This window comes from Ascaphus truei, chromosome 11 (genome assembly GCF_040206685.1).
Source record: "Ascaphus truei isolate aAscTru1 chromosome 11, aAscTru1.hap1, whole genome shotgun sequence".
NCBI classification, from domain to species: domain Eukaryota; kingdom Metazoa; phylum Chordata; class Amphibia; order Anura; family Ascaphidae; genus Ascaphus; species Ascaphus truei.
Genome location: NC_134493.1, coordinates 23,948,779 through 23,967,895, shown reverse-complemented (window position 1 = coordinate 23,967,895; position 19,117 = coordinate 23,948,779). Strand labels below are relative to the sequence as shown.

The following is a 19,117-nucleotide window of genomic DNA, read 5'->3' as shown; positions in this document are numbered from 1 at the left end:
GTAAAAGACAGCACGCCACACGCACTGGCTAAAGGCCTACACACATCTACAGCATGGCAGAACTCAGAACCCCACCAGACACCACGCAGGAGAGTGACCACTCAGACACAGAGACCGCTGCGCAACTGCAAAAGGCGCAGACAGACGCAAGGCCTAAACGGACAGTCACACTGACACAAAAGGCCCGCGAAAAATATGAGACTGACATTGAAGCGCACCGCGCTAAATTAGAGTTGGCCTGGGAAACAACCACACTTGGGATACGCAATGTCGCCGGCAATTATGTACAACAGCTCGAGCAGGTGATAACTCAATTGAAGGTAGATCACTCCGGCTACCAAGCGCTGTCACAGGCATATTTCACCTATCTAACAAGAACTAACACGGAAGATAGCATACAAGAGCGCGACCTGCAAAAGGCGATTGACCTAGAACGTGATGGCATCGTGCAAACCGCCATCACGGAAGCTGAGAATAAGAGAAAAGACCTTTTGCAGGAGACCGCATCGCAGCGCTCAAGCACATCCAGGCATTCATCAAGGTCAGCAAGATCAGCGCAATCCAACGCAAGCGCTACCAAGGCACGAGCCACCGTAGAGGCCGTACATGCAAGGGCCGAATATAGTCGGAGAGAGGCAGACGTAAGAGCAGAAAGAGCACGCATAGAGGAGCAGACAGTCGCCGCTGCCACCGCCGCCACTACACGTAGGAAAGCCGAATTTGATGCGGAACTAGAGGCGCTTAATCAAGAGAAGGAAGCCGCTGCCATAGCCCAAGCTGAAGTCCTAGAAGCAGCCGCGAGACAGGACGGCGGGGAGCAACCGTACAGATGGATAGCCTCAGAGGATCCAGTTCAACGCACTGAAGACAACGTAAGGAGCCTCTTCAGTGTAAACACCAGCGCACCATCTCAACACGACGGGAGCGATACCACAGACACCGAAGACTTGCTAGGTTCACGTGGAGAAGACACCGTTCCTTTAAGGGTACACGCTACCTGGGATAGCCACAGCCGCAACAGTGATCCAGATGCCAGCGCGCACACGGATGCACTACAACAGGCTCGCAATCCAGGTACACCCACACGGGAAAGCACAGTCCCTCACACTGACCGGCAGTCATCACGCGTCCACGCCAAGAAAGAGGCGACCGCATGGACCCTCCCAGCAACTACCTCAGAACGTGACCAACATGCCGATGTCTCAGGCCTGACAGACCTGGCCAAGTACATGATCCGGCGTGACCTGGTGCAAACAGGACTTACCAGCTTTGACGACCGTCCCGAGAACTACCGTATGTGGAAGTTCGTGTTCAAGGACGCAGTCAAGAGCCTGGACGTCTCAGCTAGGGAAGAACTCAGACTGTTAGCCAAATGGCTGGGAAAAGAATCCATGGAGCACGCAAGGAGACTCGGGGCAGCAAATGCGAACCAACCCCAAGTAGGCCTTGACCTAGTATGGGAAAGGCTAGAAGAGTGCTACGCTAGCCCCGAAGCAGTTGAAGATTCGCTCTTCAAAAGAGTTGACAGCTTTCCCAGGATAACAACTAAAGACTACTCGAAGTTACGAGAGCTCGGGGACCTGCTGCAAGAGCTGGAGTTTGCAAGAAAAGACCATTCCTTAACAGGTTTCAACGTCCTAGACTCAGCTCGCGGAGTGAGACCCATCTTGGAAAAGCTACCCTACAACCTCCAAGAAAGATGGATTTCAAAAGGCTCCAAATACAAAAGGGAGAAGCAAGTCGCCTTCCCCCCATTCTCATTCTTCTTGAGCTTCATCCGCGAAGCGGCAAGGAACGATCCCAGTTTCATCTTGGGTGCGCAAACCACACACAGTGCAAGCAGCCTGAAGAATGAGAGACCAGTGGCGAGATACGGTAAAACTCAAACACCCATCTCGGTCCACAGGATGGACGTGTCTCCCACGACCCAAACTACTCCCGAACAGTCGGTCGCCGGAGACGAGGAACCAAGGGACCCAAACAGGGAATGTTCTATACACAAGAAGCCACACCCACTTAACAGGTGCTTTGGGTTCAGGATGAAGTCCCTAGAAGAACACAAGAGGTTACTCAGAGAATTCAGAGTTTGCTTCAGGTGCTGCGATTCCACGACTCACCTAGCCAGAGACTGTAAAGAAGAAATCAAATGTGCAGTGTGCAAAAGTGACAAGCACGTAACATCTTGACATCCAGAGGCGCTGACACTCCACCAACCCATCCTCCGTAGCGGAGCATGGCGGGGAGGAAGGAGAAGGAGAGACAACATCTGTCACGTCTCTGCGCACCGAGGTTTGCGGAAAAGCAAGTGACAAAATGTCCTGCTCCAAAATATGCCTTGTCTCAGTGCACCCCTAGGGACAACCTTAGAAGGCTATTCGGATGTATGCAATCCTCGACGATCAAAGCAACAGATCATTGGCGAAGACAGAGTTCTTCAACTTATTCAACTCACAAGAGAATGCCTCACCCTACACCCTCACAACCTGTGCAGGGTCAACTGAGACAACAGGGAGAAGAGCAAGCGGTTGCGTCATACGTTCAGTGGATAACAGAGTGAAGATAGCTCTCCCCACACTCATCGAGTGCAACCACATGGCCACAAACAGGGACGAGATTCCCACACCAGACGTGGCACGTCATCACCCGCACCTCAGAGGAAATAGCCAACTACATCCCGCTGGTAGAACAAGGCGCCAAGATCTTGCTGCTGCTCGGTAGGGACATCTTGAGGGTACATAAAGTCCGTAAACAGCGTAACGGACGCCACAACGCACCATACGCCCAAAGACTTGACCTAGGATGGGTGATAGTGGGCAACGCGTGCACTGACAAAGGGCACGGACAAGACTATGTTGACGCCCGCAGAACGGTGATAACAGAATGTGGACACATCCCTCTCTGAACCAAGTCTTGGCCATCTCCAAGTGACAGGAGGGCCAAGTGAAGAGAAGAAACAAGGTCATAACCCTGAGATCAGCAAAAACATCCTCACATCAGGACAATGGCCTAGGATGCTTAGTGGTTCAGACTACCAAGGATGACGAGTCGACTCCACCGAAGGAAGAAAGTAACCTCCTGAAGGTGACCGACAAAAGGATCTCCCAAAAGAAAAGAAACAATCAATCAGACAGTTCCCTTGAGAGCAATGACACAGCTAAGACGTACAGCCACTCTTCTCCACAGAGTATCAAGCGACAAGGCAGACAGCTGTCACGGCTGGCGTAGCCACAAAAGATTGTGCCCTGCAGGTGAAGCCACAGTGGCACAAAGACTGTCCTCTCGTATGTCAAAAAAGAAACAGCCAGAGACATTTCGCAAAGGGATTTACAAGGACAAAAGAGACTGCTCTTCGTCCTGTCCTAGGAGAAAACAACCTCCTGACGGCAGTCAACAAAGAGACGCAAAGGCACATCACCAAAATACGTGGAGACGTTCTCGTGCAAGAGGAATGCACCGATGACTTAGGGTGCACAGCGTTTCAGACCACAAGGGACGACGACAAGCAAACACCATCGATGGGAGATAGAGGATTCCTGATGTTAACGGTCACGGAGCTCGTCAAAGACGGACCGGGCAGTTGGGTGAACCCGCTACCATTCCGTTCACCAAGAAGGCGCCTCCCAAACAATGGAGAACATGCCATCTCTAGGTTCGCTTCGCACCTCTGCGACCTACAAAGGGAACCGGAGACCAAAAACAACTTTGTGGCCTTCATCCAGAAGAAATTCCTTACCGGCCACGCAAAGCCAGCACCTCTAATAAAGAAAGGTGATGAATGCTGGTACCTTCAATCATCTGGGGTCTACCACCCTCAGGAACCCGATCAAATCCGTGTAGCGTTCAGCCTCAGTGCTCAGCTCCAGGGAGTCTCCCTGAACGACGCCCTCTTTACTGGAACAAGAAAAAACCCGGGCGCTCCCTGATGCAATTCTAGAACAGGGGAAATGTGTCAATGGATGTTACAACCTTATAAACAAAGGTTCCCTCTGGTTCGTCTTCTTATCCTATGGCTCTGACCCCAATAGGATCCTTATCCAGGATCCTTGTTTGTACAGGGATATAGAGAAAAAAGAGGGGGAGCACAGGTTGAAGTAACTACGGAGCCTGAGGAAGACCAGAAAGGGTCGAAACGCGTTGCTCTCACCACTAAGCAATTTTGATCCAGCACAGCCACCGTCAAGGAGTGGATCAGAGAGGAGGCAGCACTATATCCGGACGCGGAGCAAGTTAGCTGAGCTCCACGAGATCCACGAGCAATTTCCTACTGACGGGCTGCTTCTTCTTTTTATGCATTTTTTCCACTGTTTTTATACATGTTTTGTTTTTAGAGTTTTTGAGTTTTTGAGAATAAAATTTAATGTAGCCCATTAGAATCGTGACATTGTTCCATTTCATATCCACACCAAGGAGGGACCATCTATATATATACACTTGTCCACTTGGAACTTAACCTTAACAGTACTGCAAAGGATTTAAAGACACCATGATGTGCATTCACTCACACAAGGCCGTGTGAGTATTATTTTTAGTTCTATAGATCCCTATATATCAGACCACCATTACCCCTACAAGGCAGCAGGTGTAAATACACCAACAGAGAAAAAAGATACCTTCCCCTAGGATTGCACTCACACTTGAACGTGTGAGTGCTTGCAGCATTTGCTGCTTTTATATATCTGCTTGGGTTTGCTAGTGGGTCACCACAGAATTATGTTGATATTTTCCTACTAACATTTGTTTTTAAATTTGTTCACACCGAGGGGGATTTCCTAAACTGGGAGCTGAACACCATAGAAGAAAACCAGGAAGAAGATCAGGAACCTGAATAAAAGAAAGAAAATATTCAAGTTTAAGATACCTTGTTGTGTATCTACTCACACAAGGCCGTGTGAGTATTATTTGATTCACATCTATTATTATACAGCAGACCCTAATCACACCTACAGATCACCACTTGTGAAGATCAGTTCGGATATAAAGATACCTTCCCCTAGGATTGTACTCACACTTGCCCGTGTGAGTGCTGGCAGCATTTACTGCCTTTATATATATATATTTGTTTAGAGTTAAAAGTTTTGGATTATTTAAATACTGGCTGTATCCCCCTCTAAACAACTGTCTTTCAATCTGTTCACTCCGAGGGAGACATCCTCACTGCAAGCCGAAGACTGTTGAAGAAATCCAGGAAGAAAACCAAGCCCTGAAAAGAAGAAGGAAATCAACCAAGGGAACACAAAGAAAAGTAAACCTTGCTGTGAGAGCATTTACACAAGGCCGTGTAAGTGATTTTATATATCTTTTCAAGCACACCCACAAATATCTAATAAGATACCATTTATACCCCAAAGTCTTCAACCTGTGCTCCCCCTCTTTTTTCTCTATAGCCCTCTTTACTGGACTAGATTCGTCAACTAGTCTTCCAGGAGTGTCGATCCGCTTCCGCAAGGAGCCAAAAGCCATCTCCTTCTGCCAAACGCCAGGTGTTAGAGTGACAGGCTTCCACAACTGGCATACCTACAAGGGGATGCACTCTGTAGGTAAAACTACAGAGACAAAGGACTGTTCTTCCATAAGTTCAAAAAGAAACAGTGCCAGAGACTTTTACCAAGAGAGATACTGTGGTGCACCCAGCTAACCTGGAGCGGTGCATCCACTTTGCATCCTTTGACCAAGAACCTTGGCCAAGGGACTTTGAAGCCAGTGATGCCAGCCGGTATCACATCGCTATGTGGACATGGACTTTTGCATTGTTATATTATGTTTGCATTGCACATATGTTCCACATACTTTATAGTAGTGGTATCTCCAGATACCAGACGGGGAGTGTCATGGAAAAAGAATCACATCTCTGTTTCACCCCCCCCCTTTCCTTTGCAGCTTCTGCTTGTCAGTTTCTCATTTCCAGCTGCATGTATTTTGCTCTGTACACACACATAGTGCCTGTGTGTTAGACACAGTGTTGCAATCCCTGTCTCTGCATTATGCCAGTGAGTTGCTACAGCAACCTCAGCCTCTCTCTCAGAATGGGCTAGTCTGCACTCTCCCCCTCTGCCTTGCTCACAGATGGTCTGTCTGCAGGCTATCTTGTTACCCAGAATACACTCACACTTCCTTTTACATTCAACACTGGCTGAGTGAGTACCTTCTGTAATTTTGCTCTACTGGCAAGGCCTCATCCTTTTCACCTGCCCTTACTACAAAGCACCCACAGAGAGACATTTTTCCAACACAAACATCTCATCCACAAGTGCCTGTCTTTATTGCTGCTTTCCTAAATAAAGTGAAGAAAATATACAGGCCTTGTTGTGGTTTGGAAAGAGGGCTGAGTTGAACCTATGTGGGCTATTCATACCACACATGACTCTGGCCTCAGAATAACTTTACAGATGGACAATGACCCAAAACATACTGCGAAAGTAAACTAGGAGTTTAAGGCAAAGAAGTGGAATATTCTGCAATGGCCGAGTCAATCACCTGATCTCATCCGGATCAAGCATGCATTTCACTTGCTGAAGACAAAACTTAAGGCAGAAAGACCCACGAACAAACAACAACTGAAGACAACTGCAGTAAAGGCCTGGCAAAGCATCACAAAGAAGGAAACCCAGCGTTTGGTGATGCCCATGCGTTCCAGACTTCAAGCAGTCATTGGCTGCAAAGGATTCTCGACAAAGTATTAAAAATGAACATTTTATTTATGACTGTGTTAATTTGTCCAATTACATTTGAGCCCCTGAAATAAGGGGACTGTGTATGAAAATGGTTGCAATTCCTAAACGTTTCATATGATATTTTTGTTCAACCCCTCGAATTAAAGCTGCAAGTCTGCACTTCTATTGCATCTCGGTTGTTTCAGTTCAAATCCATTGTGGTGGCGTACAGAGCCAAAATTATGAAAATTGTGTCAGTGTCCAATTATTTCCGGACCTAACTGTATATCTGTTTGTGTGTGTGTATATATGTATGTGTATATATCAAATGGAAATATTACTGTATGCTCATTTGCATGTCTTAGACAGGTCTGCAACCCTGCCTTTCACCATTATCACCCAGCAGACAGTGCTTCCACTGCAGCAAGAGATTCTGGGAAATGACATGCAAATGAGCACACAGTGCCACCTTTTGCTTCAAAACCATATAACATGGTCCCCTATAAACTTATGTTTGCTGCATTTCAAAGCTTTGAGCACAGCCTGGGTTAAGATGCATAGCTAGTAAACCCACCCACAGACAGCTGTTTCAACCTTAATGGTTCTCATCAGTGTGGGGTTGCTTATACCGGCTTTGTAAAATGAAGCTTAGGATAGGTTTTATCACACTTAGTTAAGTTATGGTGGGTAAAAAAATAAATCTATCTATCACAGACAGTGCCTGTCAGCTACAACAGGGGTTGCTGGGACTTGTCACCAGGGCGTTTTCTTCTGATTTACTTTGGATGCTCCAAGCAGGCAGCTTATAAACTGCAATAAACTTCCGTTATTATTTTCATGACAATTCTGAATTTTTTCCCCATGAGATTTTTGTAGGTGCAGTGCCACTAAAGAAGTTTTACTACAACAATCTGTTGGTTAGCCAAACAACAACTTATCTATGAGGAGATCAATGTTCCTGGTTGGCCTACAGGCAAGAAACTGCAGAGCTGCCAACTTGGGGTTAGGGAAATACTTCCTACAGGAATGCAATTTGTATGCTATTTATGCACTTTGGTCCTAGGAAATATTGCCTCTTTAAATAAGACAGCGGTGAAGGGTGCACATTCATTCAATAGCACATTGCAAAATTATCTGGCACAAATCATCACATCATGATACATACTTCACTTGGAGAATTTGTGCTCTTTCTTTGGATTGATGATTCCACACTAACAGCTGTTAAAGGGAAAAGTGCAGATGCTTGAATTTTCTTAGTACACATTGACAAATGACATAAAAAGCAGTCACATTTTACAACACAGATTTTTATAAAATGAATTCATGTGTATTATGAGGTAATTCTAAATCAAAAGGTGATTGCATATCAAACAAATGTTTTTGTCAAATTAAAATTCTGGGACGTCTGGGTTTTAAGAACAATTCTCGGTCCCAGTCACCAGGTATTGTTACATTAAATTGTTAGGAAAAAAATCAATTAATTCTCATTGGCACAGCCTTTAAATGTTATTTAATGCAGCAATCCATTTTTTTGTTTATAGGATTGGAACTGGGGTGCCTCCAGAGCTGAACCGCATGAGATACTTACTGATGAAATTACTTGTATTACTTCCTGGTTTATAAAGGGGATTCAAATGCCCATCTAATAGGAAGCCATAACCGATCATGTTGCAGTTTCGTATTGGCCAGAGACCTGGCAGCCATTTTATTTCCCCTGGGGAGATTAAAATCCAGTAACTTCACCAGTAAGTATCTTAGTAGGTTCCAAAAACTGAAAATATGGGTGTTTGGAATAAGGGGACCCCCTCGGTTTCCACCCTGTAAAGAAAAATGGGGAGCAAAAAAAAACAAATCCACGTAGGAAGAACTGCTTCTTTAACTGGTATACGCTTGAAATCCATATCCTATCAGTCAGCTTAATTGCAAATAAATACACCTTAAAATACAGTTATAACAGTAGAAAAGCAATTTCTACTTTAATTACATATGTATAAAGTGAGGTTAATGTACAAAAAAACACCAATAGGCTACTGAATAGAAAACATGATAGAAGGAAGCAAAACACAACAGAGCATATACTGTTAATTAGCAAATGCACGGATAACGCCAGCCTTCTGGAAATATGTCACAGCTATACTAGATGAATGTAAAAAATCACATTGTTTAGTAGTTTAGATACCTAAATGCACCTTAAAAACAGAAACACAAACATAGTAAAGAGTTGAACTTTTATGTAAAAAAAACACAAAAAAACAAACACAAAAAAAAAAACTCTTTACACTTATGAGCCTTATGTGCTTTGTTTTCTATTTTAAGGTTATTTCGAGAATTGGTCAATCTTCAGAGGCTGCAGAGGCTCTTATTTCCCCCTAATCATTAACCAGAGGACCAACCACTTCAAGGCTCTAGCCCTGTGATGATACTTGGGATTCATTTACCTACTAGTCTTGGACTTCTTTCTATTGATCCAATTACAAGGTTGAACTTGATGGGCATATGTCTTTTTTCCACCTCATCTACTATGTAACTTTGTTCTATTCCTATTATTGATTTTATTTTCTCACAAAGTTTCATCATATTGTTTTTTTGTTCATCTTTTGCACACATTTCTTGTAATTGAATTCCAAAAAAAACATAGTTATATGATTTGAAGTAATTTCACAGGTGTTTCTGCTCATAGCAGTATGTGTTTTAACATTTATTCCTCTGGATGCAAGTATATAACAAACTGCTTTTTCTTCTATACTACTGATGAAGATGCATTAAACTGAGGCAATTCAAGCAAACACAGTTTGGACTTTTGCTGTGGCTTTTTGTTTGATGACAAAGAGTGCAGGTCCAACCTTGGGTTTTTAGTATGCAGTTGTACCAGTGTGATGCTGGTACTGGACCTTTTTGCAACAACGAGCTACAGATTTATGAAACATATGTCAAAGTTCTAATTTTTCTTTCACACAAATGTATAGGGCACGGATTGTAGTATAACATATATAATACACAGTTGAAGTGTGCTTTGCATCAATATTATTCTTCACGATTAGACACCAAATTAAAATTATCAAGATTTTTGATTAAGTGCTTCTCTTCGTATATATATATTTTTTGTACATACCTAAGGTGTCTGCATTTTTTTGAGCTTGCAAATCCATAATGTCCACACATTTCGTCTGGCTTCCATCTGGTGTGCTAAAAACAAATAAACAAATATTAGAAACAGTATCAGGCTGCAATAGTGTCCCCATGGAATTGTTCATTCAAGTCAATGGGAGATTGTGTTGTTGTGCTGAACTGGCACTGATCGCAGTTTAATGAAAACAGATTTTTTTGGGGTGTGAGGGGAGGAGATATTTTCTATAGAAAAGAATTTAACCAGAAATAATGTAATACTCCTAAAAATATACTACTAATACTACATAAAAATATACACATTTTTTGGTGTGCATTACAGATTGGCAAAGTAGATTTTCACAGAAGTCAACAGACAGCTTTGCAATGTTATATTATTTATGGAACCAAGAGTATCAGGGAGGACAGGTTTGTGCTGTTCCAGAATTAGAAGAAATATGGATTAGTACTGGATTTCATTTGAATTATTCTAGTGTCTAGTGTCTAGTGTCTAGTGTCATAAAATGTAAAAAACAAAGATGACCGTAAACCTACTTCTGTAAAAAAAATGTATAATTAAATATTTCATTTTGTGTCAATCAAATGAAATCCACCCGTTTAGTTACCATGCCTGCCCCTCTGCTATTCTTTGGATTGGATTTTACATGTGTTAAAGTCGTGCAATCTTTTCTAAATGAGGGAGGTAATGTATCACCCAATACTGAAGTACTCATTAATTCTGCACTACTGTAACCGGACTAACACAGCTACGTCTCTTTAATTCACGTATAGATCAAAGAAATATACAATTTGACGACAGATCAGAGCCACTTGGCTAACCTTGTCTGCCCATTTCTGTTTGAAAAACTATTTGAGCTTTGAATTTTTTTCATGCTTGGAAACGTCTTCGGTATATCCGAAGTATTCTTGAATTCCCTTAGTGTATTATCCCACCACTGTTGGAATCCTATTCTACAAATCCACCACCCTTTCCTTGAAGTACTTCCTTACATTTCCCGAGCCCGCTATACCACAATCTCTTGTTCTAGCACTTCTTTCTCTGAAATAAGTTCTCTACTTTGACTTTTAAATAGATCAAGAGTTTAACAAGTTAAATCATATATCCCAGTCAGAACCAAAAATGTACAAATAATGTATATATGAGACCAAAGTTTAAATAGCCTGCAGGCTGACGTCAACAAGTCACATTTAAACTTTATTTTCCTAAATACGGTGCTATTTGAGCAGTTGACATAAAGCACATGCATCTAGAAAGATTTATTACATTCAATGGTAATTTTCTGCATACTGAAGACAAACGTATACATTTAAAAAATGTACATAAACTTAAAATAAACCATTCTATTTCAGTAAAAAAAAAAAAAACACTCACCTATTAAGCTCAGAATTACTGTCACTAGGGACAATTGCGTCTATACTGCTTATGTCTAGACCGGATGAATAAGGGTTTACCGACTGGGAACTTGCTGGGCATGCTGGTTTAGGGTTTGTGAAGTCAGGTGGCGAGGCCTGCATGTTATGGAATTCGTTACTGGCCAGTAAATTAGTGTCTGTGGTTGAAGCAGCATCCTGTACACAATGAAAACACACAAATTTAATGTTTGAAAAATACATTTACATCTCTGCTTAAAATGGTGTTGGTCCATTCAGACATTTGTCAATTTTTTAAAATTAAAAACAATATATTAACTTCTTCACTGCCAGCATTTGTAGTAACAAAGAAAATAAAATATGAAATGTATTTTTCCTAGTGTAAGCAATGCTAAGTAAGGCAGCACACACCTCTTGGCTTTTGTGTTCGTAAGCAAATCTGAAGAGGACAATATAATAGGCTCTATAAATCCATGGTTATATAAATTAAAAGGTGTTTTATTTTTTTTTACATTTATACTGTATCTGGCCTCTAATTTAAAGGATAAAACGCCACCTAGCCTATACAAATGTACTTAGCAGATTTTTAACCATGGACATTACAACCACAATGAAGACCAACATTTTTTATATTGGCTGACAATAGGTAACCACTTGAGTAATTTAACTTAAAACATTAAATGAACCTTAGCTGGTGTCAGTTAAGACAGACACTGAGAGGGCATACCATTTAAAGTCTACCTTTGCTGGGGAAAAGAATATCATTTGTTATCTTAAAGGTATCCAGCAACATTTAATGCCTTGACATGCTAGCAACAAGAAAGCTGATCCAGGGCTCCACGGGTTTCTTCAGGAAAGAATTTATTTAAGATACACGTTTCGGCCTCACTTAGGCCTTTGTCAAAGGCCTAAGTGAGGCCGAAACGTTGTGTATCTTGAATAAATTCTTTCCTAAAGACACCCGTGGAGCCCTGGATCAGCTTTCTTGTTGCTGTATACCTGGATTGCTGCAGATAGCCATCCCTGAACCAGGAGCTCCGGCACTGCGCAAGTATCGCATTTATTTGCAATTTTTTGGAGTGCTACACACCAATATATCTTGACATGCTAGTAAACATGTTTATTACAGGTCACTATTTCCTGCTGCGTACCCGTCACTTCGTGCTGCATTCATTGTGCACTGTTATTTAACCCTTTCCTTTGCCTCATTCGTGGGACGGTCTGCTAGGCTTAAAATGCTGGAGGCTGCCTTTCTTTATTGCTTACGCAGAGGCAGAGAGGAAGGGGGCAGTCTGAAGTCTATTAACCACAGAAGAGGGACAATCCCAATGCCCAGAAGAAAGGAGGCAAGAAGGAAGGGCCGACATGGAACTGCATCATCATGATCACCCATATGCCATCATTTTACAGTTGCCAATGGCAATCTAGTGAGTGAAAACGTTATGCTCTACACACTATAATCATTATTTGTAACCATTTACGTTACCCAGTATAACATACATCAAATGTAACAAATTGGACTATTCTCCTGTATAATAATGAACCTGAATCCTTGCATTTCCTACATTTGTTGCTCTATTTTTAGGTCCAACTTGGATGTTAAAAACATTTAGTAAAAAAACAAAACAAAAAAAAAACAGTATATTTCTTCTCTGAAGTCTGGTGCTGTGTGTTTGTTACATCACTTTTCACTTGGTTTTGGAAAAGGGGAACACCATATCATACTGTCCGATTCAAAAGCACCAACGACGTTAAGAGCAAATGTGGCAAAACAAACTTCATGCTACTCTCCATTTGAACCATTGAAAAAAAAAAAATTTAAAAAAAAAATACAATAAATCATTCAAGACAAAAAATAAATAAAATGACATTACATAGCTATGACACTTGCTAAAGAAAACATTGCGTTTACCCTATTACAGCAATTGCCGTCAGACTGTGAACAGTTGTGTGGCAGAACCCACTTCTGATCACGTAATGTCGATTTAACTCTGCTTTCAAGTTTCCGTACTTTTTTCTATAAAAAAAAAGAAAAAGATAACAGATATACATTACCACTGTTGCATTTCCTATTTTCTATTTAGAAAGATGAAATGGGGACGGTGGAAAGAGCAGAAATAACAGAAAAGGCACATTGTGGGATGGTTTGAGTTATTCAGCATTCTAGTTGTAAATTTATTTTAGAAAACTTGAGAGGTCTGAAGTGCTTACTGAAACAAGGCATTGTTTTGATTTAGGACATGAATCACAGTTCTGAAGGAACAGTTACATTTTCACTAAGAATATTTACTAGTTTTGAACGGTCTTATTATTGGACAACAGAGAAACAGGAGCACACCAATGGATATGAAACAAAGATAATGCTAGAATTACAATGTGATTACCCAGTGTTTTGGATCCAAGAAGGGCCATTAAAGAGAAATTCTTATGTCTACAGTTCTTGTTTTAGCTTAAAACTTCACCGTTTTAGTGAAACAGTAGAAGTTGCTCTGTGCTTTCAAAGTTAAAGAAGTGGCGGATTTTACTATTCAACTGAACACTGCAATCACATGGAAAAAGATGTATTTCAACTTGTGTGTTGCAAACCCATGTTGTGCAATTACAAAGTTATTAAGCAACAGAATCCTGCAATACAGTACTTTGTAAAGCAAGGTTTTTGAGAGCGCTCTGCCACCACAGGCTTACATCTTCTCCATTTAAGAGGAATCCACAGTTGGAGGTGTTACCTCTTGCCATTTTACTTTGTTTGTTTTTATAAATGTGGCAGTTCTACCCCTTTGAAGGAAACGTAATTATCTAATTATCTAAGCAAGAAGTGCTTTGCTTTCCTAAATAGTTGCTGTAGCACACAAAGGAAGCTTACAAAATTATTTAAAAAAAAAAAAAAAAAAGAAGAGCATAAAGAGTGAAAAAATGTCTAATTGAAAAATGCAGCAAGGTTTAGCACACAACTGATTTTTTTTTTAAGTACATAGGACTTGAACGTAATGCTCCCTGAAGTATACCAATGGTTAACACTCACTTTTTAATCACATGATATACCGATGTCTGAAGCACCCTGCAGAAATGGTGTCTGAAAAATATTTAACTATTTGAAGCCCAAACTTCCATCACTCAAACCACCTTACAGACCAGTAAGCATCAGTCAAAAATGTACATCTAGGACATTAATTATAATATTCATTATCGAGAATGTGAAACATCGTTCTCATATCATAGTCCGTAACTGTATAAGCCAATACCTGGATAGCGCCGAGTATGCAGCATTAAAACTCACAAATCAGGTGATATGGAATTCGAAAAAACAGCTTGAATTTAGAATTATTGTCTTTCGGCAGATGGGGTAACTTGAGACTTTTTAAACATCCACAACAATTGTGAGAAAACCTATGCCAAACTTACAAGGCATCTAGCAATGTTTTCACTATTGTTTCCTTTGATTTCAATAAGATTTACTCGTTTAGTGAGTTCTTCCATTCTTTGGTCAAAAGCGTTGAAGAAACTTTGTACCCGAATATCAATTAGGCATTGAATCTGTAAAGGAAAATTGAAGAAACAAATAATGAATCAAAACTGCCAGGGACTGGAATGTAAATTGAAAAATATCAAGAATAAGAGGATTGGTTAAAGTGATTAACCCAATGGCGTAACTACCACATTTAAAGCCCACCACCTTTAGAGGCTCATCCTCTACCCGTTGGAACACTGTTCTGGCACTTATTTTTGCAGTTGATATTCCTAAAGCTGCCCCCACCCTCTCTCTGCACACACCATCCATGGGCACTACCTGTGCTACAGGGGCCTTACCAGGTGGCGGGAGCCCACCCAAGTGGTCTCAACACGGAAGTTAGGCCCCACCAGAAGTCGGGCCTAACTTCCGCAATCACCACCTGGATGGGCTGCCTTTTTTAATTTAAACTTGCACCAGGGGCCAATCAGCACCTAGTTCCAACACAGATTGGTCTGTAATACAAATGTTTGCTAGTTCGGTTTAAGACTTCGCCATTAATACTCGAAGAATGCAATATCTAGTCATTTTCTACTTGTAACCTGAGATTTATATTGTAAACTCTACCTAGTGTAGATTTTAACAGTATTACCCTACAATGTTCAGTTCTGCATTAAGTAGTTAAATGAAAAGCAACCAAGCCCATTTCCTTTTTAAGGCGGGGACTGTGTGTATAATATCAACCATTACATTCTAGAGCATCTTTAGATTTAGGAGCTTATTACTGTACACACATTTGCAGAAGTATTCACCTCCTGAAAAAATTTCACATTTTGTTGGTACCCGAGCGTACTCCGTGATGCTTTCAAATGAGACTTCACATCTAGAATCTACAAAAATTACTCTAAAGTGATTATATTCTTTATGTATTTTCTAACTTAAAATTAGTGAGATTTACAGAGAAAAAAACAGAATAATACAGCTGAACCCTGTTATAACGCAGTCCTCGGGGGCCACCCGATTCGACCGCATTATAACCGGGGTTGCGCGTATTGTATTGTATGTCTTTATTTATATAGCACCATTAATGTACATAGCGCTTCACAATAGTAATACATGTGGTAATCAAATAAATAACAGAGCATGGGAATAAGTGCTTAAGACATAAAAGTAACATTAAGGAAGAGGAGTCCCTTCCCCGAGGAGCTTACAGTCTAATTGGTAGGTAGGGAGAACGTACAGAGACAGTGGGAGGGAGTTCTGGTAAGTGTGTCTGCAGGGGGCCAAGCTTTATGTATCATGTGTTCAGAATATCCACAGTGCTATTCATATGCTTCTTTAAGCAAGTGTGTCTTAAGGTGGGTCTTAAAGGTGGATAGAGAGGGAGCTAGTCGGGTACTGAGGGGAAGGGCATTCCAGAGGTGTGGGGCAGTCAGTGAAAAGGGTTTAAGGCGGGAGAGGGTTTTAGATACAAAGGGGGAAGAAAGAAGACATCCTTGAGAAGAACGCAAGAGTCTGGATGGTGCATAACGAGAAATTAGGGCTGAGATGTAAGGAGGAGCAGAAGAGTGTAAAGCTTTAAAAGTGAGGAGAAGAATGGAGTGTGAGATGCGTGATTTGATCGGAAGCCAGAGAGGGGTTTCATGAGGGGAGATGCTGAGACAGATCTAGGAAAGAGTAGAGTTATTCTGGCAGCAGCATTTAGGATAGATTGTAGGGGAGACAGGTGAGAGGCAGGAAGGCCGGACAACAGGAGGTTACAGTAATTAAGACGGGAGAGAATGAGGGCCTGAGTCAGAGTTTTAGCAGTCGAGCAACAGAGGAAAGGGCGTATCTTTGTTATATTGCGGAGGAAAAAGCGACAGGTTTTAGAAATGATTTGAATGTGAGGGGCGAATGTGAGAGAGGAGTCGAGTCTGACCCCTAGGCAGCATGCTTGGGCTACTGGGTGAATGATCGTTGTTCCTACAGTAATGTGGAAGGAGGTAGAAGGGCCAGGTTTGGGAGGAAGTATGAGGAGCTCTGTTTTAGCTATGTTGAGTTTAAGGCGGCTGAGGGCCATCCAGGATGATATAGCAGAGAGACATTCAGAAACTTTGGTTTGTACAGCAGGTGTAAGGTCGGGTGTTGAAAAGTATATTTGTGTGTCGTCAGCATAGAGGTGATAATTAAACCCAAAAGATGTTATTAGGTCACCTAGAGAGCGTGTGTACAGAGAAAAGAGGTCCCAGGACAGAGCCCTGGGGTACCCCCACAGAGAGATCAATACAGGAGGAGGAGGTGTTAGCAGAAGAGACACTGAAAGTACGATGGGAGAGGTAGGATGAGATCCAGGATAGAGCTTTGTTCCGAATACCAAGAGTATGGAGAATGTGAAGGAGAAGAGGGTGGTCCAAGGTGTCAAATGCTGCAGAGAGGTCGAGTAATATGAGCAGAGTGTAATGACCTCTGTCTTTGGCAGCATGGAGGTCGTCAGTTATTTCAGTGAGGGCTGTTTCCATGGAGTGAGCAGTGCGGAAGCCAGATTGTAGAGGGTCTAGGAGAGAATAGGTGTTGAGAAAATGGAGCAAGCGAGAGAATGCAAGATGTTCAAGGAGTTTAGAGGCAAAAGGCAGGAGGGAGACAGGTCAATAGTTAGAAAGACAGGTAGGGCCAAGCTTGTGGTTTTTGAGTAATGGTATAACTGTTGCATGTTTGAAGGAGGATGGAAAGGTTCCAGAGCAGAGGGAGGAGTTAAAAATGTGTGTAAGCGTAGGGATTATAGTAGGAGCTAGAGGTTTTAGGAGATGGGAAGGAATGGGGTCAAGAGGGCAGGTGGTAGAGGGAGAAGAGGCGATCGACAGCGACACATCCTCCTCTGAGACAGTGGAAAAAGAGTCAAGGAAGGCAGGAGGAGAGTTAGGAAGAGGTGTAGGATGGGAGGAAGAAACAGAGGGGATGTTCTGCCGTATGGATTCCACCTTTTCCTTAAAATAGTCAGCAAAGTCCTGAGCGGAGATGGAGGAAGGAGAGGCAGCTGAGGGTGGTTTGAGTAGAGTATCAAAGACAGAGAACAGTCGGCGTGGGTTAGACTTGTTGTGCATGTTGATTAGTGAAGAAAAGTAGGATTGTTTATCTTGTGAGAGGGCAGAGTTGAAACAGGATAGCATAAATTTGTAGTGAAGGAAGTCTGCGAGAGTGTGAGACTTCCTCCAGAGGCGTTCAGAGGAACGAGTGGAGGAACGCAGCATGCGTGTGTGGGAATTTAGCCAGGGTCTAGGGCTAGAAGGGTGAGGGCGGCAGAGAGAAAGCGGGGCATGTAGATCAAGAGAGGAGGACAAGGCAGAGTTGTAGTTCCTGACCAGGTTGTCAGGGTCTGTAGCAGAGCTGAGAGAGGAGAGGGAGGAGCGTAAAGTGCACTAAAAGTCAGGTAAGTGAATAGAGCGCAGGTTTCTGCAGAACCGGGGGGTAGATGGTGGTGAGAAGGGAAGAAGCGAGATAGAGAGAATGAGATGATGTGATGGTCAGAGAGGAAACGTGGAAATGGAGAAATCGGAGAGAGAGGTTTTTAGTGAAAACCAGCTCTAAGTAGTGGCCATCCTTGTGGGTGCTGGCTGCAGTCCACTGTTGAAGGCCAGGTGCAAGCAAAACTCTGGAGCGCTTACCTTTAGGATATTAGATCAGGGTGGAGGGTACAATACGATACCTTATTCGAACCAATAAGTGTGGTTTTCGCAGTGAAATTCGTAGATCTTAGTAATTTCCTCTGCTAAACCCCAGAAAGGGGTATCCAAACCCTTAATGTACATGGGAACAAACGAAGAATAGGGGGAGCAGGAGGTTAGAGGGAAAAGAACACAAACCTTCAATAACAGTATTCAAATAGCTGGTCAAAAACCTTGCAAAACCTTACAAAAAATGGACGTGGGGTATATTAATAAGATAAACAGGTAAATAAATACTCACACAGCCCTGTGTGAGTAAAAGTGTATAGGGGTATCTTGTAGCTGCAGCTTCTTGTTAACCCAGATGGTTTAATTGAAGTGGTGGATGGGATCAAGGAGAGAAATATATATATAACTTACACGGCCATGTGTAAGCCCAATCCTTGAAAGGTATCTGTGGGGTACCTCTAGTTGACTTATCCGTGGTACAGTGCATACATATGCTGGCAAGCAGGGTGTTGAATGGGGTATCCCCTTCACTGTCCTTTCGTGTTAGTCCTCCTTCCCTCTCCGGTTCAGCAAACAATGGTGGGTGAAGTAAGGCATTAAAAACAACATTAAATGGCACTCACATGAAAAATAACAAAACATTGCGTTCCCGCTGTTTTGTTATTTTTCATGTGAGTGCCATTTAATGTTGTTTTTAATGTTTAAATAAATCAGCAATTTTTTTTAAAGACACCACTGACCCCCTGCTGTTGCCTTACTTCACCCACCATTGTTTGCTGAAACGGAGAGGGAAGGAGGACTAACACGAAAGGACAGTGAAGGGGATACCCCATTCAACACCCTGCCTGCCAGCAGATGTGTGCACTGTA

At 42.3% G+C, this 19,117-nt stretch overlaps 1 protein-coding gene across 2 annotated transcripts in view; it reads right to left on the bottom strand.

Annotated features, from left to right (window-relative positions):
* Window positions 1-19,117, bottom strand: part of ATF7IP2 (activating transcription factor 7 interacting protein 2) — a 98,094-nt gene that overhangs the window by 22,578 nt on the left and 56,399 nt on the right. Inside the window, exons 4-8 of one of the 2 annotated variants that reach the window (XM_075565338.1) lie at window positions 14,550-14,681; window positions 13,060-13,164; window positions 11,149-11,345; window positions 9,763-9,836; window positions 7,816-7,868 (exon numbers count right to left, since the gene is read on the bottom strand). In XM_075565338.1, coding sequence (XP_075421453.1) covers window positions 7,816-7,868; window positions 9,763-9,836; window positions 11,149-11,345; window positions 13,060-13,164; window positions 14,550-14,681 — 561 coding nt within the window. The remainder of the gene's footprint in view (window positions 1-7,815; window positions 7,869-9,762; window positions 9,837-11,148; window positions 11,346-13,059; window positions 13,165-14,549; window positions 14,682-19,117) is intronic. The other variant, XM_075565339.1, reaches the window with a different exon arrangement.